General features: G+C 40.0%; 2 protein-coding genes across 4 annotated transcripts; both read left to right on the plus strand.

The window, feature by feature from the left end:
- Window positions 1-3,337: 3,337 nt before the first annotated feature.
- On the plus strand, window positions 3,338-20,280 carry LOC126379555 (uncharacterized). 2 transcript variants are annotated; one of them, XM_050028354.1, is made up of 8 exons: window positions 3,338-3,399; window positions 11,735-11,762; window positions 13,247-13,489; window positions 14,403-14,657; window positions 15,464-15,632; window positions 18,590-18,699; window positions 19,574-19,639; window positions 20,042-20,279. In XM_050028354.1, exons 1-8 carry the CDS (start codon window positions 3,370-3,372, stop codon window positions 20,101-20,103), a joined length of 963 nt encoding a protein of 320 aa, XP_049884311.1. In that variant the 5' UTR covers window positions 3,338-3,369; the 3' UTR covers window positions 20,104-20,279. The 2 variants fall into 2 exon arrangements, with proteins under 2 accessions (XP_049884311.1, XP_049884312.1); XM_050028355.1 differs by lacking the exon at window positions 3,338-3,399 and adding an exon at window positions 4,238-4,255 and having other exon boundaries at window positions 20,042-20,280.
- Window positions 4,341-11,016, plus strand: LOC126379370 (uncharacterized). Of its 2 annotated transcripts, none has more exons than XM_050028092.1 (3): window positions 4,341-5,149; window positions 5,804-5,980; window positions 6,616-11,016. In XM_050028092.1, the coding sequence occupies exon 3, from the start codon at window positions 6,958-6,960 to the stop codon at window positions 10,276-10,278; it is 3,321 nt and encodes a 1,106-aa protein (XP_049884049.1). In that variant the 5' UTR covers window positions 4,341-5,149; window positions 5,804-5,980; window positions 6,616-6,957; the 3' UTR covers window positions 10,279-11,016. Both variants share the same exon structure in this region, with proteins under 2 accessions (XP_049884049.1, XP_049884050.1).
- Window positions 20,281-22,636: the final 2,356 nt, after the last annotated feature.

The raw sequence follows: 22,636 nt of genomic DNA on the forward strand, positions 1-22,636 counted from the left end.
TCAACACGCGCAACTGTGTGTGTGACGTCTGAGGGCTGCCAACTAAAATACCAATATAAAAATAATAAATATATAAGATTAATGATTACCTAAACGATAAAAATGTCTGGTATTGAATGTGTTCCTCTAGTTATTAAATAACTTGTAATGTACCCTCATTGATTTAAAAGATGTGTTGCTGTTGCAGTTTCTTGTCATTTCTTCTCCTCAGCCATAACACCTTGCGAAATGACGTAAATTCAAAAATGTTATATTGACCTTCAACAAGTTTATCCATGATAATTACGTTGAATAAATGATTCTGATTCTGATTCTGATATAATAAAATAACATAAAACATTACATATTTATATTAATGAGTCTATATTTTTTATTTTACTATACGCTTTTTTACCATATGCTAACACAGCGCTAATGAGAAAGAGTGTCATATGTATGGCACCAACTGTATAATAAAATACCGAAAGAAATCAGAGCACAACATAACAACATAATAAATACTTTATTGCACAAACAGGAAAAAAACAAAATACAACACTTATGCACTTCCTTTTAATTAATTTAAAATCGCATTAAAAAAGCTTTTGTTGGATAAATGTGTATACAATTTAAGAGAATTTATTTATTAAGTAATTAGTTTACTTTAATTTAAATTAGGACAATATCTTTTTCTATAATATTTTTCTACAAAGTAATATAATATAAACATTTTTTCTATTTTTTTATTATAATTGACTTTGATGAAATGTATAATGACTTTTAATGTAATTGTTTTTGTATGAATTGTTTTTTGTCAAATTTTACTAGCTGACTTAAGTTATAGATTTAATTATAATTATTAATAATATTAATTTATTGAATTGATGTGACATGATAATGCATGATATATAATTTTAATTTGTATACCTGAATTATAAGGTCGAATATGGCGGACATCCTAGCTATAAGAACATTTTGTACTTACCTATATTCTTACAAATAAAGCACTTTGAACTTTGAACTTTTAATGTTGTAAATGTATGTGTGTCGTAGGTTTTACCTAAATAAACTTTTTTATTTTTATTTTTTTTACCTAATTTAATCGTCGTTACTTAGGTAGGTATCCTATTTAATAGGCCTTTTTTTTTTGACGTGACTTATTGTAGATTTGCCGCAGATGGCATTAACTACTTGGCCGGACAAATGGGGAGCGCTGAAGGCTCTCACCCGGTACAACGTTTAAGACAACAGGCCTGAGGGTGCCCAGTTGGGCGCGAACCTCGGCTCAGGGCGTCGTCTGAGAGGAAAAATATTTGAAAGAATTAACCGACCCTAGTGGGTCGATAGCGATAAGCGCTGAATGAGGGAAGTATTTAATAGGCTGATCCCTTATCACGATATGGTTCATTATATTCAGCTTACATAAACAGCCTATATACGTCCCACTGCTGGGCACAGGTCTCCCCTCAATCAACCGGAGGGGGTATGGAGCATACTCCACCACGCTGCTCAACTGCGGGTTGGTGGATTCAGCTTACGACATGGCTGCACTTGTCTTTGATTACTTGAGGCTCTGCCTACCTCACCCGATTACTCTAGCCATAGAGGCAGCCAATCAGCTCGCGACACCAAACACTTCAGGACCCCGATACTGACCCCGCCGGCGTGGTCGACGATTTCCCTCAATCAGCTCTTATCGCTATCAACCCACTAGGGTTGATTAATTCTTTCAAATATTTTTCCTTTCAGACGACGCCTTGAGCCGAGGATCGCGCCCAACTGGGCACCCTCAGGCCTGTTGTCTTAAACGTTGTACCGGGTGAGAGCCATCAGCGCTCCCCATTTGTCCGGCCAAGTAGTGAATGCCATCTGCGGCAAATCTACAATAAGTCACGTCAAAAAAAAAAATCTGCCCACCCCATTAGGGATTACGCGCGTGAGTTTATGTATGTATTATCAGACTAAGTAAATAGAGGAACAAAAATAAAGAATTACTTATGCAATAAATGCCATGCGTCATAATTTTTCGGCGGTTAATTCAACAGAGCGCACCGAAGTGCTAAAGGCCAAGTCGAGAATGCAGATATAATAAATATTTATTATATTTTTCATTACGTAAAATCGTTTTAAATAAATGGTTAATACCTCAACGGTTGCTGAGGCGGAGATGGGAGCCATTGGTACGGCAATGCGGGACAGAACAGGCGAGTCATAGGGACTGTAACCTGGAACCTGACAGAGGGCAGCAGTAAGTGTCGGTATTCAGAGGCGGAGGACAGGAGTCCTAGTATGGCTTTGTAATAGACTACTCTGGGCGCCGTCCCACTTGCGTCAGACAGAGTACTGCGGGGCGGAAGGCAAGAGGGAAACCACTGCCCTATTTGTCCCTAAAAAAGTAGCATGGAGGATGTTAAATTAGTGATAGTTAAGTGTTTTAGGTATATGTGAAAACTTATTCGTGACGTAAGGGATGTAATGTTGCAAATGTACAGACATAAATAAATAATAAATCATTGCTGTATAATGGCCTCCGTGGTCCAGTGGTTGAGCGTTGGGCTCACGATCCGGAGGTCCCGGGTTCGAATCCCGGTGGGGACATATCTCAACAAAAAGTAAGATGATCCGTGTTTTGGAAGGCACGTTAAGCCGTTGATCCCGGTTACTACTCACTGATGTAAGTAAGTAGTCGTTACATGAGCCATATCAGGGGCCTTTGGCGGCTCAATAATAACCCTGACAGCAGGGTTGATGGGGTTGGTAATCCACCTCACAACCGACACAATAGAAGAAGAGAAGATTGCTGTGTAATATTTTACCATAACAACATACTAACCACTATTATATTCTAATTGGGGTAGTCAGAGGTACATCCATGGCAAGATGAACTGGTTAGGTGGAGTTGTTTTTACGGCTAATAGCCGGGACCAACGGCTTAACGTGCCCTCCGAAGCACGGAATCATCCTACTTTTTCGTACAATCAGGTGATTCAAGCCTGAAAAGTCCTTACCAAACAAAGGACAGTCTCACAAAGTGATTTCGACAATGTCCCCATCGGGAATCGAACCCGGACCACCAGATCGTGAGCCTAACGCTCTAACCACTAGACCACGGAGGCTGTTTGTTTAAATAATAGTTAAAAAAAAAACCCGTAAGTAAGTACTATGTAAGACACAATGGCGTCCGTAGACTTGGTGATATTTTTACTAAAACACTGTTATTAAATATATTACCGGAGAAAATAGAATGGCGCATTTACGGTGGTAAATTTAAATAGCAAATAATTCTTTTAAACCTGTATTTGCACAGGTTTATGTATATGCTATTCAGGAATGACTTTGTATATAAGTGATACAGAAATCAGTTATACACCCACTTTTATTCTGTACATTATGAAGGTCTTCGTTTTTCTCGTAATTGTGGTAAGAATACCATATTAATTCATAACATAACTGTAGAGTAAGGCCAGGCGCGCACTACGAGTTTTTCGCCGCGCGGCAGAAAAGAGGAGCGGCATAATGTCGCACTGTAATACTGTACCAAACAGTTTTAAATTGTATTGCGCGCACTTGACGGCAGAGCCACCGCAGCGGCGAAAGGTCTATGACAAGTTACAACTCGTTTGCGGCGCAGCGGTTTATCATATTTTTGTAACATATTTGAACAGCTTTGAATGCGCGCACTACACGACGTTTTGCCGCTGATTTGCCATTAGAAATCTGAGATCTGCGGAAGAGTCTGATAGAACAAACAACAGGGATGAGCCCCCACAAATGGACAAAATAGCACTGCAGGCATGGATAATTGGGGGTGGGCCGATAAGGCCACCCACTGGAACCGAGAAGAAAGCAGTTACTAAAAAGTAGTTGGTGGACTTCTACTTTAGTAACAAGGCGTAGACCCGTTGCAATGGGAGGCGAAGGCAGCTGAACGGTCGTTATGGAGGCGTACAGTGAACACCAAGGTGTTTGACTTCGAGAAGGAGAGACTTCAGAAGCTCGATACAGAACGAGACGAGCTCAAGGCGCGACCACCTGCTGCCATAAATTATAACTATTTAGGAGGAGTGCTGACGTGCATTGAATGCGGTCGTACATTTAATGCTAAGTTCGGATATGTCAGTCACATGAGAGCACACGAACGACGCACTCATTAGTTGTCGAGTCGCTGTGGACGAATACGGTCAGGAAAGATTGATTGATTGATTGACTTTAGTAACTTACAACTTGTCGGGGTAATCTTTAAGTTCGGCAAATATTTTAGAAAACGTATAGAATGGTGACTATCTACTCTCATCGTTGTTGGCAACCCAACAAAATTACTTTTTTGTTATATTTAATATGGCAATAATTCTGTGTCTCTCTCTCTGCTACGAACCATTACAACAACGACATTGTGCTCCTCAATTAATTAACAATAAATATTAATTAACAGTAATAACCAGTGCGTGTTATTGAAGTAGTGCATTAGTGGACCCACAACAGTGCTACAATCCAACAAATATTCAAGTTCGGTGCACCTAGTAGGTACCGTACATATGGTCCTTCGAAGAAACAGCGGCCTGTGAGTGGTGAAGCAGCGATCTGCGCGAAGCGAGCACGCACGCACTTTTTGGTGTATTACTGCGAGTGAGGCGATTTTTCAAGCACAATAGCAGGAGCGAAGAAAAAAGATTGGAGGTTTGGAGTGCGAAACATTCAAAAATTATCATTCCTCTCCCGAAAATAATTATACAAAGCCATCAAGAATTCAGGATAGATGAGAAAGAAGCCATTGGCCCATTCAAATTTCGCCGCGAGAAGTGCCACGCCCACGAACGAGCTCTACGACCAATCACGGAGCGTTACATCACACTGCAGTTGGTACTACTGTATTCCCACCACGTCGCATCGCATCGTGCGTCCGAGTTCCAGTCGAAAATTTTCACTGACGCCATTTTGTATCGTATTGTTTACATTTCGATTGAAATTTTAATTTACTGATATTATTTTGTTAAGTTCTAATTTAAAATACGTAGTTACCATTAGTATTAAGTTTAATAAGTGTAACAAACCATGGCAGAATCTGATAAGATGTGTGATAGCGACAAAAGTGGAAATTACGTATTGCAACGTGGTTATCTAAAAGCCACGATTACACGTTTATATAAAGACGTGCAAGATGGAAACTTAGGTGAGTGGACAACTGCAATGTTACATTTAAAAAGGGAGCGTTGTATAAAGGCCTTCGAAAAGTACGAAGAATATAATAACAGAATTTTGTGTGAAAAAGGTACCGACGAGGAGGATGTAGGGGAGTGTGAGACAAAGTATTTCACTATTATTTCTTGTTTAGAAAGCGAGCTAAGTAGACGATCTTCCACGAATCACGTGTCACACCCTCCTACACCAACTCAGAGGCATGCTAAGCTGCCAGTCATTGAAATTATGCCTTTTCACGGTAAATATTCCGAGTACACGACATTTCGCGAAATGTTTAGGTCTCTTATTGAAAATGATCCCACGTTAGGTGATGTAGAAAAACTACATTATTTACGCTCATTTCTAAAAGGTGAATCATTCGATATTGTTAAAAATCTACCCATGATAGGCGCTAGCTTCATAGAAGCTGTCAAATTGCTCGACGAGCGATATAATAACAAGTATAAGATTGTAAATGAACACATCTCCCATTTACTTGATTTATCAATCATCACGAAGCCTTCACCTGCCAACATTAGGCAGTTTGTATCGTCAATAAAACAAACGTTAGCTGCTCTAAAAAATCTAGGTGCGAAAGTAGATGAGTGGAACCCGATTTTAATGTGCATTTTCACACGCAAAATAGATACCCAGTCGTCTCATGCCTATCAACTGGAACGGGACGCGAAGGAGGACCCAACGGTGACTCAATTTCTGGGCTTCTTGGAAAAGCGTGCATTAGCTATGGAGAATGCAGGCTCCCCATCAACTACAACAAAGGCGATCAACGCGGTGACGAGGGAGAAGCGAGGATGCATTTACTGTAAGTCTGAAGATCACAAACTTTTTACTTGCAAAATCTATAAATTACTGCCTTCAGCGGACAGAATAACTTTTGCTCAGAAAGCCAAGCTGTGCAACACTTGCCTGAACTTGCATACTGGTAAATGTAAATTTCATTTCCGATGCAGTGTATGTAAAAAGGCCCATCACACACTGCTGCATCGAGACGAAGACAAAAATGAGCCAGTAATTATGATGTCAGGCACTAATTCAAATGTTTTGATTCCCACAGCTCGAGTAAAATTATATGCACGAGACGGCCGAGAAGTCCATATAAAAGCCATTTTGGATTCTGCTTCTCAGGCCTCATTAATTACAACCAAGGCTATTGAAGTCCTGGGTCTGACACCTACCGAAGACTCCACTAATATTATAGGTGTCACAAATAATAAAAATAAGATAAAGTACTCTGTCTCCCTTGACATTCATTCATTAAAAACGCCATACACGACTTCCATTAACTGTCATGTAGTCGACACCATAACATGCCAATTACCACAGACCAGGATTGAACCATCAACTATTGATATTCCCCCATACCTCCAGCTGGCCGATGATGAATATTATAAACCATCTGACATACATATGTTAATAGGGGCGGACGTGTTTTTCCAGGTGCTGCTTCCGGCGGAGGTGAGCAGCGAGACGCCGAGCTTTGCTGCCTGCGCTCACTGCGCGGCCCCGCCGCCGCGCACGCAGTCAGCGCGTCTCCTGCCGCCGTCGTCTGAGCAGACCAGCGCGTCGCAGCCAAGCCAGAGGGAGGAGGGCGTACCTTGTATACTTAATACACAATTTGGTCATATTATTGGAGGCTGTTTGCCTCACCAATCTGAGGTAACGAATGTTGTTTCACTTTTATGCACAAAATGTTCTTCTGATGTAGAGACATCTATCGCAAGGTTTTGGGATAGCGAAAAAGTGCCAGAGATCTTTACTGAAACACAATCTGAGCATGATATGGTAGAAAAGCATTTTCAAAAAACTGTAAAATTGGAGAATGATAGGTTTACAGTAGATTTACCTTTGAAAGTGCCGATACATGACATTAATGCGACTCTAGGGGACTCCTTTGATTTGGCGCTATACCGATTTTTAAATCTTGAAAAAAAGCTTCATAAAAATATTAATTTGTTGACAGAGTACCAAAACTTCATCCACCAATATGTGGAATTGGGCCATGCACATTTTGTGGATTTTAAATCATTAAATTTTAACACAGATCCACTCTACTTCCTTCCCCACCACGCGGTAATCAATGAAAGTAGTAAAACAACACGAACTCGCGTTGTATTCGATGGATCTATGAAAACGAAAAAGAAGGTTTCTCTCAATGATATCTTACTCAATGGTGGGGTGGTACAGAGGGATCTTTTTGAAATAATTTTATTATACAGAATTGGAGATTTTACGTTCAACACGGATATCAAAAAGATGTTTAGAAACATTCTAGTCAACCCTGAGCATGCATCATTGCAGAACATCTTATGGCGTGATCAACCTAATCAGCCTATTAACATTATTCGGCTAGATACCGTTACATACGGCCTAAAAACCTCGAGTTACCTCGCCACACGATGTCTGCTTGAACTAGCGAACTTGCACGAAACCAGCTTTCCTTTAGCTTCATTTATCATTAAAAACTGTGTGTATGTTGATGACATTTTGTATTCAAGTTCAAATTTATCCATTTTATTGGAAGCGAAGGCACAGCTTGCAGGTTTGCTTAGTTTGGGTGGCTTCGAAATGCATAAATGGTCGTCTAATTGCGAAACTATTTTGGCTGACATACCCATGGAAAAAAGACAGGTAGATATGATCGAACTGCAAAAAGAAAATTATAGTATAAAAGCTTTAGGTTTGACAATTGACTCTAAAAAAGATTGTTTCATCATAAAATCTCCCGAAAGCCTGTCTCGAGCGGTAACAAAGCGACAAATTCTAAGTCACATTGCTAGCTTTTATGACCCACTAGGTTTCATTTCACCTATCATTGTTAGGGGGAAGGCGATTATGCAAAAGTTGTGGTGCGAGAAAATAGGTTGGGATTCCGACCCACCGCAACAGCTAAAGGGTGAGTGGGCTGACTTTGCAAGCAGCTTAGCCGCTATGAAACCAATTCTTTTAGACAGGAACATACAGGTGCCGAGCGACGCAAAAGCCGTGCAACTCGTTGGCTTTGCCGACGCTTCAAGCAGCACAGGCTACGGTGCCTGCTTATACTTACGAGTAGAAGACAAATCAGGTAATGTTACCATGTCCTTACTCTGTTCGAAGTCCAGAATAAACCCACGCACGAAGTCACTAACAATCCCACGTCTTGAGCTTAATGCTAACTTGTTATTAGCACGACTTGCACGTAAAGTGTATGATACACTGCAAATAAAACTCAAAATTGATGACGTTTATTTATTTTCTGACTCACAGATAGCTTTGTCGTGGATTTATACAAATGTAATAAAATTACAAGCTTATATATCGAACAGGGTAAGAGTCATTCAACAGTTGACCAAGAGATGGCGCTGGGGCTACGTCGACACACACGAGAATCCCGCAGATTACATCAGCCGAGGTCTGGACCCGCGAGAACTTCCTTCCTGCAGTATGTGGTGGGACGGGCCAGATTTTCTGAAACAAAGGGAGTACATATTTAATGCTAATATACCTAAAAATACGGAGAACTTACCTGAGTTGTGTGACGACGACCGCGAAGCTCCTCCGCGCGGCAACGACGATGCTCTTACCGCCCCCTCCGCCGACGTGGTCCTCTGCACCCTGAAAGAAAAACAAATTTTTCAGTTAGTAGAAAAATATTCAGATTTGAATAAAATGACGCGAATTTTAGCATACGTCATACGCTTCTGTAACAATTGCAAGCCAGGTAATATTAAATCTCGATCGAAACACATATCGAGCGACGAATTAAGGCAGGCGCTAGGTATATTGATTAGGCACGAACAAGAATATTATTGTAAGGACGAGATACGTGCACTGCATAAAGGTGAGAACGTCAAAGGCTCTCTGAAACCTCTACACCCTTTTATTGACGATACAGGCTTGTTACGTGTAGGAGGAAGGCTTCATAACTCTGCAGTACCTTACAACCAAAAACATCCTATTATATTGCCCAAAGGTTCTAAAATAACCAACCTTATAATATACCATGAGCATCTTAGAATGCTTCACGCTGGCCCTAAGCTATTGTTATCACAATTAAATCAAAAATATTACCTCGTTAATGGTTTGCGCCAAATCAAGAAGATAACATATTCATGCTTACCTTGTTTCAGGATGAAAGCAGCTTGTGCAAAGCAGCTGATGGGTTCGCTGCCTAAGCAGCGCGTAACCGCCTCCCGAGCTTTTCAAGTTGTCGGGATAGACTTTGCTGGGCCGGTACAAATTAAAAATTCTAGAGTCAGACGAGCATTAGTCACAAAAGGTTACATTTGCGTATTTGTTTGCTTTATTACAAAAGCTATACATTTAGAAGTGGCTTCTGACCTATCTACAGACACATTCTTAGCGTGTTTTAAGAGATTTATCTCACGACGTGCTATGCCCACTGAAGTTTTTTGCGACAACGGAGGTGCCTTTAAAGGCGCGGCTAACCATCTAGCTGACTTGTACAAGCTTAACAGCTCAACGAGCCATCAAACACAGGTGCAAAATTATTCATCACAAATTGGTATCAAATTTAACTTCACACCTAGCTACTCGCCCGTGTTTGCTGGCCTCGCTGAAGCTGCAGTAAAAAGCATGAAATATCATTTAAAAAGAACACTGCAAAAGAGTATACTTACTTACGAGCAGCTTCATACGGTTATATGCCAAATAGAGTCGATATTAAACTCACGTCCGTTAATGCCCGTGTGTTCATCGGATTCCTCTGATTTTAGTTACCTCACGCCGGGTCATTTTATTGTGGGTTGTCCACTCACCTCGTATCCTGAGCCAGACATTTTAGAAGTCCCTAGTAATAGGCTTAAATTTTGGAAAATAGTAGAAAATATGAAACAGTCCTTCTGGAAGGTATGGCACAGGCAGTATCTAAACGTTTTACAATCTAGACCCAAATGGCGTGACGATTTGCCTAACATTTGTGTAGGAAAAATGGTATTATTGAAAGAGGCGAACTCTCCACCTCTGTATTGGCCACTGGCGCGTATTTCTAAGGTTTTTCCTGGCAACGATGGCAAAGTGCGAGCACTTGAGGTAACCACCTCCAATGGTAAAGTATATAGTCGCTCACTTTCAGGTATATGTTTATTACCCTTCGACTAATTCTTTCATCGACGATAACTCGAATTTATCTGCTTTTGCCATTTATGTTATACTATAATTTTTATATTTTACGTTAAAAATATTTTATACTTCTGTAAGTTAAGTTACAATAAGTACGAAAAGAAAACATTCCTAAATTTGGTATTTACTTATTGTCTACTCTTAAGAAATGGTGACTTACCGTTATTACAAATAAGTATGTGTTGTACTTAATAAAGATACATATATCAATAGCTCTGTGTTGTAACAGATTATGTTGGAGCTTTCTATTTTTCACACATTGATTTTACTTGTTTTACATTTACTTGTCTTTGATGTGTGCATTTCATATGTGTATACCTTTATGTTATTTAAAACTACATGCTTATTCTTATAACAACTGATTTATGAAAATGGTTTAGGTGACATTTGAATTGTGAACATGATCTAAGTACATTTAAGTACCTATATTGATAATGTAAAATAGATATAACTAGGTAAATAGTAGTACTTAGATTCGCATTCCGTGGGGCGCAGCATGTTGGCAACCCAACAAAATTACTTTTTTGTTATATTTAATATGGCAATAATTCTGTGTCTCTCTCTCTGCTACGAACCATTACAACAACGACATTGTGCTCCTCAATTAATTAACAATAAATATTAATTAACAGTAATAACCAGTGCGTGTTATTGAAGTAGTGCATTAGTGGACCCACAACAGTGCTACAATCCAACAAATATTCAAGTTCGGTGCACCTAGTAGGTACCGTACAATCGTATCGTGTCTTGATTTTTTCTCCACTCGCCTCGTCCTCAGCTGAGCATTTTGGTATTTCAAGTTGACATTTACGTCCTCGACTCGAGGACTTCACTCACTGGAGTTGAGCATGTCATACTGCCAACATAATAATACGAAAATAATGTACTGCCAACATAATAATACGAAAATAATGACGTCATCACTTGAGCTAATTTTGTGATTGATGCGACACGACTTCGTTTCGCTTTAAATTCAAATTCGAAAATATCTTTATTCAGTAGGTAACATAGTTACACTTTGTACTGTCTTTTTTTACATAACGAACGTCTCATCCGCCTAAAACTACTGTAGCTTCTCACGACCTGTATAACCGGGGAAAAGAAGCTGCAAGAAAAGCCTTGGCACTGGTGATATATATCCCTGTTCCCTATTTAAGTCGTAAATGGGCCTTTATAGCTGGCAAGGAGTGGACTTATGTACTATACTTCTTCGCTTACTGGAACCATGCGTGTTTATGTTTCAATGCTGAATCATCATCTTTTGTTATTCCGTTTCTCACAGCGTCCTACCTAACCTGAAGGTTTCAAGTCCGGCTTTTACAGAAGCGACTGACTGATCTTCCAACGCGCGAAGGGAAAAACCCAATACCGGTTAGGTCTGCGCTCCCCTTCGGGGATATAGGCGTGTTATTAAACTAAAATCTTTTATTTTCAGACGGTCGTCAGTATCCAAGGATACCCACGTAAGTACCCACTTATTTTATTATTCACTACAAAACAAATGTAGTATAAACAGTAAATACAGGGTGTTAGTGATACGGTACCGAATACTGAGTTGATATTAACTCAGTAGCCAGTAGGTAGTCGCAAACTCGTAACTGATTTAGTTGCTAGTGAAATAAAGGCATCTCGAAACGAACGAAAGAACGGAATGAACGAACGGACGGTCCGAGAACGGTCGCTAAATTATTTCAGTGGGTAATACTAGATGTTATTCATACTTTGTTTTATAAAATATTTAATCCCATTTATGTATCGATATCGCATTGGGTATACCTGTAAAGATATTGTTTAAGAATTATGGAATAAATCTCTATGCTTACCATCAGGCATGGTAGAGCTAACATAACATACTTGGCAATTATAAAAGAAAGTGCAATTTTTCCATCGCATAATTCATGCTCATTTTTGGATATTTCAAAATTATAATTATTATATTATTACTATCTATTTTCGCTTCGTGCCAACAAGCCGCTTTATAACTCAACAACAAAATGTTATGCGGACTTTTGAGTTAATTCGTTTGGGGTTTTGAGTAGGAGTCCGCTCCGAGGGTGGGGGCTTACGTTTCATCATTTATCGTCATCACCTTTCATCATTTCATTAATCATCATCAAGATAATAATACATAAGACGTGGCTGTATGGGCATCGTTCCCTTTGCCTTGTCCTTCGGGGAAAACCAAAACAAAAAACATTACTGGAGTAAACTCGAGTTAAGGTTGAGGCTGAGGTCGAGGAAGACCTGGAGGTCGCCTCTGAGGAAGTCAAATGTACAGTCATAAGCAATATAATGTACCCACTTTAGTACTCTGTCGCACTAACATATTTGACATTTAGTGAGACTTAAAGTTCAATTTGTCAAAAAAGTTAATGTGACATGGTACCAAAGTGTATACATATTAATTCTCGTGACCGAACATATTAGAATGCAACTGTTACATCCTGTATAACGCTGTAAGTAATTTATACTTAGTAAGACTGTCAATATTTGACCAAGTGTGTATGACACACTATCTTTTGTGCAAAGCCACCAGTCGTATCATAACGGCCTCTGTGGTCCAGTGGTTGAGCGTTGGACTCACGATCCGGAGGCCCCGTGTTCGAAGCCCGGTGGGGACATACTAAATCACTTTGTGATTCCCAGTTTGGTTAGGACATTACAGGCTGATCACCTGATTGTCCGATAGTAAGATGATCCGTGCTTCGGAGCTTCGGGCTCCCCACCAGCGGCTGAGCTAAGTTTATCCCCCCCTCTCACCCCCCTCAGGTGTCAGACGTCACGCACGCACACACACACACACACACACACACACACACACACACACACACATATAATGTCAATGTGAAGTGTCTGTGTAAGACGAGGTATTTTGTATGAAGTGCCTGGGGCGTGGTTAAATGTAAGTAAGAAAAAATAAAACAACTACTTACTGTTTTTCTTCCAGAACCCTCACTTTTGGGGCTGAGAAAGGAAAAATGCGAAAAATCTACAACATCAGACTTCACCAAAAACACAGTCTCGAAGAATAATGAAGATTCTACAAAAACGACTGTTAAGGATGTATCGAATGATGGGACAACAGTAACTGATAGTCAAGAGACAATTAAGGAAACGTCTGAAGTGCATCAGCATTCCAAAGACAATGAATCGACACATAATACTGCGACGAAGGTACAGAAGAAAAAAGGTAACTAAGCAAGTAGCATAACATTGTAAGTACGATAAGGTGCAAAAGTTCATTCAGTTTCTTGCAAAGTAATAATTAAACTGGTTGCACTTAAGACCTCCTGGTTACATGTCGATTCTGTAATAGACCAAAACCAACAACAACATAAATTTTATAATTATGACACCAGTGTTGCTGAGGTTGGTAATCCACTCCACCGATCAATCAAACAACAACAAAATTACAACAATCAACAACACAACAACAACAATTACTTGTAAACAACAACAATTATTATTAAACAGTGGAACAATTATTTGTAAACAGTGGTGTAATTATGACACCAGGGTTGCTGAGGTTGGTAATCCACCTCACAACCCACGCGATAGAATAAGACGTCTCGTCAATCAATCGGAGGAGGCATGGAGCATACTCCACAACGCTGCTGCACTGCGAGTAGGTGGAGGCATTTGGGTTAGTAGCCCGGAACCAAAGGCTTAACCTGCCTTCCGACGCACGGAATCATCTTACTGTTTTGGACAACAGCCTGCAATGTCCTAGCCAAACAAAGGGCAGTCTCACAAAGTGATTTTCGACAGTGAACTTTCAGATAGTGAGCCCTTTTTTTTTGATGTTACTTATTGTAGATTTGGCGCAGATGGCATTAACTACTTAGGCCGGTCAGATCGTTAGCCCAATGCTTTGATAGATAGATAGATAGAATCTTTATTCTAAAAAAACCTTCCTTCCTTTCTTTCTTTTCCTTCTTTCCTTTTTTCCTTCCTTTGAATCGTTATTCTTTATTTTTTTTATCTTTATTCATGATTTTCGACAGTGAACTTTCAGATCGTGAGCCTTTTTTAATTTTTTTTTTGACTCTGTGGTAGACCACGGAACCTATTAAAGTTATTACTTTTGAAAAAAATAATTACAGCAAGAAAAGGACTATTTGGATCGTCAGACGAGGAGGTGACAGAAACTGACACAGTAGAAACAGATAAAACAGTCACCAAAGACCGCGATGTGACCAGCCAAACCACTATAAATAAAGAATCAAAAACTTTTACAAATGGCGACGGGTCTTCCAAAAAGACCGAGAATAGTGTCGATAAAGTAACTAGTACTAACGAGAAGACCAAAGAAGACGAGAATCTCGATAAGACCAAGACACAGAAAATTGTCAAGAAAAGTAAGTAGACGTACAGCCATGAGCAATATAATGTACCCACTTTAGGACTCTGTCGCACTAACACATTTGACATTTAGTGAGACTTACAGTTCAATTTGTCAAAAAAGTTAATGTGACATGGTACCAAAGTGTATACATAATAATGCTCGTGACCGTACATAGTGTTAGTGACACCGTGTCGAACACTGAGGGGGATGATTCAGCTCGTGATTCTGAGTTGATATCAAGTGGAATCTTCCATCGCAAAACACTTGATTATTTTCTTGTGTTTTTTTGTAAATTAAGTATTTTCCAACTTGAAAACTCCACTTCAACATATAACCATGAACTGAATCATCCCACTCGGCATTCCGACGAGTTCCCTTATTCAGCGCTTATCGCTATCGACCTACTAGAATCGATTAATTCTTTCAAATATTATCCTTTCTGACGGGTTCGCGACTGGGCATCCTCAGACTTGCTGTCAAAAAAAATTGTACCGGGGAGAGCTCTCAGCGCTCCCCATATGTCCAGTCAAGTTGTTAATGCCATCTGCGGCAAATCTGTTAGAAGTGACTATAGATGTAAAACAAACGATTTAAAACGTTTTAAACCAAATGTTGCCGTTTTAAAACCCAAATAAATCGTTTTAAACCGTTGAAAACTCGCCTACAACAGTAAAAGAGTTGTGTTTTAAACTTTATTATGAACAATTTTTGGCCACTTGACGGCGACAATCCCATCAACCCTGGTGTCAGAGTTATTATTGAGCCGCCAAAGGTATGACATGGCTCATTCTTTAATACTAATCGACGTAAAATTTCCAGAAAACCAAACCCTCGGCCTGAACGGCCTGGTGCAGGTCAAGAAGCAGCATACAGACACGATAACGAAGACACAGAGAGAGCACGAACATAATGTCAAAACCTCCAATTCTACCAACACTACACATTATAAAACTACCAACGGAACAAGCGAGACACACGATGAAGACGGGTATGTTACAGTTCTTCTTATCGTATGGCTTGTGAGGTGGAATATCAGCCTCATTAACCCTGGTACCAGGGTTAGCTTAAGTTATACATATATACACTTCTCATCAAAAAAATCGAAACACCTTGCAAGTTTACGTTTTGTCAGGATTATCAGAAAAATGTGTACATTTAGGAATAAATGTTAAATGTCGTTTAATAGTGAGTAATATGAGCTTATCAAATCTTAATGTTAATGTTCTAAATTTAAATGAATTTTTCATAGGTTTCGTATTTTGTTAAATGAGTCATTTTTATTCCGTATGGAGTATAAAGGAAATGGATAAAACAACACACGTAAATGAAAAAAAAAGCTAAAAAACGTTTATTTAATAACTTGTATTCCCTCTCCGAGCTCTAATTACTGCTTCCATACGGTTCTTCATCGATCGGATGAGAGTCACGATCACATGCTGTGGTATATTGTCCCATTCCTCTTGGATTGCATCTTGCAGCTGGCTAAGTGTTTCTGGGGCAGGATCTCTTGCTCGAATTCGTCTCTTTAATTCATCCCACAGATGTTCAATGGGATTCATGTCCGGGCTTCTTGCTGGCCATTCCATAATAGAGATATCGACTTCGTTAAGATAATCTCGTACGACGCCCGCGGTGTGAGCCCTAGCATTGTCGTGCATGAATATGAAGCCGTTGCCAATAAAATGTGCATAGGGCATCACATGAGGCTCGAGACACTCTTCGACGTACCGATGACAGTTTAGTGCAGGCAGACGTGGCCCAGACACGAAAGCAAGCTCTGTCTTACCGTCGGCGCTGATTCCTCCCCAAACCGTCCACGAACCGCCACCATAGCTGACCTTTTCTTCAATGCAGCATTGTGCATAGCGTTCTCCGTCTCTTCTGTAGACCTTGTTCCTTCCGTCGTTACCATACAGCATAATTTTACACTCATCAGAAAAGAGAACTTTGCTCCACTGTAGGTATGACCAATTTAGGTGCTCACGTGCAAAGTTAAGGCGCGCTCTTCGATGGTCTGCAGTTAATTTCGGCCCATTTGCTGGCTTATGCGGTACCAGTCCACGATCCTTCAACCTTCTTCTAATTGTAGAGTCACCCTTCGTACAACACGAAGCCGCTGCTGCAGTTGAAAAGCGTTAAGGCGTCGATTTCTTAAAGAAGTTGTTACAATAAATCGATCATCTCGCTCAGAAGTGACCCGATTCCTGCCAGATCCTGAACGGCGCGTGAACAAACCAGTCTCTCGATAACGTTTATAGACTCTATGAACAGATGACAGGCTTAGATGCAGTCTTGCAGCCACAACACGCTGACTAAGGCCAGAATCCAGCAATGCCACAACTTGGGCGGCTTCTGTGGGCGAAGTATCCATACGTTTTAGAAAAAAAACCTGTTTTCAGACGTCCCAAAGTCACAGTATTGAAATAAAAAACAAAAAGTTTAAGGATAGGCGCCAATTTTTAGTTTTTAAACGCTAAATGTACTCCAACCCTAAACACACATTTGTCTCAAAACAGTGATTCATTTCGTTTATAAGATAAACAAATGAAATTCTAATTTTGAATTTAGAATTTTCGCTTATTACTGTAATGGCCAAACTGCCAGCTATACATTTATGTATTTTTTTTCATCGTATGAATCCTTTTTTGTGTTAAATTCGGACAGAAACAATGAAAACGGAAGTGTTTCGATTTTTTTGATGAGAAGTGTATTTATTTACTTTATTATTATTTATCCATAGAGTATTCGTAGTCTAAGTATATTGTTATATATATAATAGGTATATATGTAGGTATAGTATATTTTATATGTGTATATATTTAAACGGTTTTATATGTAGATATAATTATTATAATGTATTTAATATATTGCACCTCTTTTTATTCTTCCGCAGTTACTCTAATACTACCTCTGGGTTGGCTGGAAGAGATCTCTCTTAGAGATAAGTCCACCCTTGTAAACGTCCATTTCTTGTTTGTGATGTAACTAGTTGTTAAGTGCAATAAAGTATAAAGTTACTATTGAACCGCCAAATTCCCCTGACATGGCTCATGTAACGATTACTCACTTACATCAGTAAATAGTAACTGGGACCAACGGCTTAATGCGTTTCGAAGCACGGATTATCTTCCTTTCGGACAATCAGGTGATCAGAATGTAATGGGTTCGATTCCCGGTGGGGACATATCACAAAAAAAAAAATACTTTGTGGTCCCTAGTTTGGTTAGGACATTACAGGCTGATCACCAGATTGTCCGAAAGTAAGATGATCCGCGCTTCGGAAGGCACGTTAAGCCGTTGGTCCCGGTTACTACTTACTGGTGTAAGTTAGTAGTCGTTACATGAGCCATGTCAGGGGCCTTTGGCGGCTCAATAGTAACCCTGACACCAGGGTTGATGGGGTTGGTAATCCACCTCACAATCCACACGATAGAAGAAGAAGAAGAAGCATGTAATGTCCTTACAGTGATACGTTCTCACCAGGATGTGAACCCGGATTGTGAGCCCAACGCTTGAACCACTGGACCACGAAGGTCGTACAGAAGAAGAAGGGTTGATGAGGTTGGTAATCCACTTCACAACCCACACGATAGAAGAAGACAAGGAAGGGCGCAATTTAACTGTAATATTAACGACCTCCGTGGTCCAGTGGTTGAGCGTTGGACTCACGATCCGGAGGCCCCGGGTTCGAATTCCGGTGAGGACAAATCACAAAAATCATTTTGTGATCCCTAGTTTGGTCAGGACATTACAGGCTGGTTGTCCGAAAGTAAGATGATCTGTGCTTCTGAAGGCCGGACTACTTGGATGTAAGTTAGTATTCGTACCATGAGCCACGTCAGGGGAATTTGGCGACGCGATAGTAACCCTGACACCAGGGTTGATGAGGTTGGTAATCCACATACACACAATAGAAGAAGACTAAAGTAATTTTAACTGCAACAGGTATACTAAGGATAGTTATGGGAGCAGTGAACAAACGTCTGATGGAAGTTCTTCTAGTGATGAAAGCGGATCTTCTGATTCAAGTGAATCCGTTAGTAAAACTAGTCAAGGTAAGCCTACACTCGTATTCTAAGAAGTTAAGGGTGTTGGGACTCTCGCTCACTTCAGGATCCCACGACCCCGCCGGCGTTGTCGACGATTTCCCTTAATCAGCGCTTATCGCTATCGACCAACTAGGGTCGATTAATTCTTTCAAATATTTTTCCTCTCAGACGACGCCCTGAGCCGATGTTTGCGCCCAACGTGGCACCCTCAGGCCTGTTGTCTTAAACGTTGTACCGGGTGAGAGCCTTCAGCGCTCCCCATATGTCCGGCCAAGTAGTTAATGCCATCTGCGGCAAATCTACAATAAGTCACGTCAAAAAAAGACACTCGAAGCTCAGTTCGGTTTGTTAAAGAAAGTCACTTCAAAATGTAACACTTTGTAAAAATGCACTTACAAGATTTACAACTTTATTATTATTATTATTATTATTATTATTATTATTAAGTCGACAAAATATGCCCAAGACTTAATTCGGGTAGTCAGTGGTACATACATCGCAAGAACTAACTACCTACACCTCACCGTTCTGTTAGACTAACGTATAGTCTATAATGGTCGACACAACTGTTGCTTCTATGCTGTTCTGGGAGCATATAAAAACATAGAACACGTTCAGCTGCTTCTCTTCCCGGGCATGTCGGAAAAACCGACAGAGGGATTGTGTCCTCTAACATGATGGACTAATGTTATGGGCGATAGGCTGATCCCTTATCACCATAAGGTTCATCATATCCATCTTTGGACTTCGTATCAACAGTGGCTGCAAGTTGTCTTTGATTACTTGTGGCTCTGCCCACCCCATTAGGGATTACGGGCGTGAGTTTATGTATGTATGTATGTGTACAACTGTGAATGAACAGCCTAATTTTATTTTTCAGATTCAGTACAAATAAGCGTCCTGAACCTTCCACCGGTAACCCTGGAGAAGAATTCTGATGGTAAAGGTACGTACAGAGCGTATAGAGCGGTAACTCCTCAACATAAACAGCCTATATACGTCCCACTGCTGGGCACAGGCCTCCCCTCAATCAACCGGAGGGGGTATGGAGCATACTCCGCCACGCTGCTCCAATGCGGGTTGGTGGAGGTGTTTTTACGGCTAATAGCCGGGACCAACGGCTTAACGTGCCCTCTGAAGCACGGAATCATCTTACTTTTTCGGACAATCAGGTGATTCAAGTCTTAAAATCCTTACCAAACAAAGGACAGTCTCACAAAGTGATTTCGATAATGTCCCCATCGGGAATCGAACCCGGACCTCCAGATCGTGAGCCAAACGCTCTAACCACTAGACCACGGAGGCTGGAGGGGGACGTATAATTATATGAACATTTTATTTTTTTCAGATAAAGGTGCTTTATTAAAAGGTTTGTTAAAGAAGAAATTACACAAAGGCCTACTAAAATAACTGCAATGAAAAATATACCTACGCACCGATTTTTCTGAGGCTAGTTTCCAACTAGTCAAATCAGTTTTAATCAACACGAAATTACTATGGCATTTGTATGGAGAAGCACACTGTGACTTCATGGAAAAACGTGATAAAATGTCGGACTTATTATTATGTTTTTCTTGATTAAAATTCATGAATAAATTAAATAGAAAAAAGAAAATGTTTTTCGTTAGTTATACACTCTGTCCTTATTTAGTACTTAATCAGAATTTCGCAATTTATCTTGAACCCAGAACACGACCCAATTAAGAAGTATTTAAATTTGTTTTTTTTGTTATGACTTATTGTAGATTTTCCGCAAATGACATTAACTTACACTCTCACACATACTCATCATCATCATCATCATCACCAGCCCATTAACGTCCCCACTACTGGGGCACGGGCACGGGCCTTCTCTATGGATGGATAGGGAGATCGGGCCTTAAACCACCACGCGGGCCCAGTGCGGATTGGTGGTTATTAACGACTGCTAATGCAGCCGGGACCAACGGCTTAACGTGCCTTCCGAAGCACGGAGGAGCTCGAGATGAAAACTTTTTTTTGTGGTCACCCATCCTATGACCGGCCTTTGCGAAAGTTGCTTAACTTCAACAATCGCAGACCGAGCGCGTTTACCGCTGCGCCACCGAGCTCCTCAACACACATACACATACTTATGCAGTTATAGTATTTCAAAGTATTTGTTTTAAAATAAAATTTCATTACAAAGCGAATATACCCATATTCGCAAACTCAACCACACCCGGACACTTCATACAAACAACCTCGTTTTACACAGACACTACACATTGACGTTATCGTACACGCGTATCTGTGTGTGTGACGTCTGACGCCATACGATTGAAGACTAAAGTAAAACCGAGGGGGTGAGGTAAACCTAACTCAGCCGCTGGTGGGGAGCGGAGAGTTGCCGTTCTATACGTAGTGTTATTCCTTATTCAATGCCGCAACTACCAGAGGATTTGGGTGGTCAAATTAAATAGTTCCATAATTATGTTTTTTTGACTTAGCACCATTAACTTTAAATAAATAAATAAAAATGTCGAGCGACTGGCTATTCTGACGCTTAACCTCTGTCGGTTTTTACGACAAGCCCGGGAAGAAAAATAAAATAAAAACAAATAAAAAATAAAAAGAAATACACATGTTGGTATGATTTCAAATATAATTATAGATATTTAATATCTTTAGTATTCACCCCTATTTCCCGAATAAAAAATAATTACATTCAATAAACAATTTAAGTAGAGAATTAATAATACAAAATTAATTATGATTTAATTAAGTATATATTTTTTGATTATTTCTTTAAATATATTTTTTTATTATTTTTGTATGTGCTATGATAATTTTTTTATTGTGATTTTTAGTTATAAATAAGAAATAATTACGATTACAACCATTAAAGTAGGTATAAAAGTAACATTAAGTAAAAAAATCTAAGCTGCGCGTTTGCTACAGTACCCAGTACATCTTCGATACATTCTCTAAACGGCCTCCGTGGTCCAGTGGTTGAGCGTTGGGCTCACGATCCGCAGGTCCCGGGCTCGAATCCCGATGGGGACATATCACAAAAATCACTTTGCGATCCCTAGTTTGGTTAGGACATTACAGGCTGATCACCTGATTGTCCAGAAGATGATCCGTTCTTCGGAAGGCACGTTAAGCCGTTGGTCCCGGTTACTACTTACTGATGTAAGTAGTCGTACCATGAGCCATGTCAGAGGATTTTGGCTGCTCAATAATAACCCTGGGCTGGTTGATGAGGTTGGTATTCCACCTGACAAACCCACACGATAGAAGATTCTTTAAACACCTAATAATGAACGAATAGATCTGATGTCGTTAACGCACCTGATAATATGTTTTTTTTTGACGTGATTTATTGTAGATTTGCCACAGGTGGCATTAACTACTTGGCCGGACAAATGGGGAGCGCTGAAGGCTCTCACGCGGTACAATGTTTTAAGACAACAGACCTGAAGGTGCCCAGTTGGGCGCGAGCCTTGGCTCAGGGCGTCGTCTGAGAGGAAAAATATGTGAAAGAATTAATTGACCCTAGTGGGTCGATAGCGATAAGCGCTGATTGAGGGAAGTCGTCGACCACGCCGGCGGGGTCGGTATCGGGGTCCTGAAGTGTTTGGTGTCGCGAGCTGGGTATTAATAATATGACAGAATAAGGGTTGATAAAAGGTAGCTACTACTAGCTAACGTACATAACATAGCGATTTATTACGCCACTTTTGATGTTTCGTTGGTTTCTGTATTTGAATCATTATAATTATTTACACGATTAAATTCTTGATCAATTTTCACATTTGTTAAAATAGTGGAGTTATTTAAAAAATATATATCTTGATAAACTTTGTTATTGAAATTATTTAAGTCTTGATAATTTTTTACATTTGTTAAGTTCGACGGAGTTGCGTTTTGATAAACTTTGTCAATTGTTGAATTGGAGGAATTTAAATTATGATAAACTATG

Source organism: Pectinophora gossypiella, chromosome 29, assembly GCF_024362695.1.
Source record: "Pectinophora gossypiella chromosome 29, ilPecGoss1.1, whole genome shotgun sequence".
NCBI classification, from domain to species: Eukaryota; Metazoa; Arthropoda; class Insecta; order Lepidoptera; family Gelechiidae; genus Pectinophora; species Pectinophora gossypiella.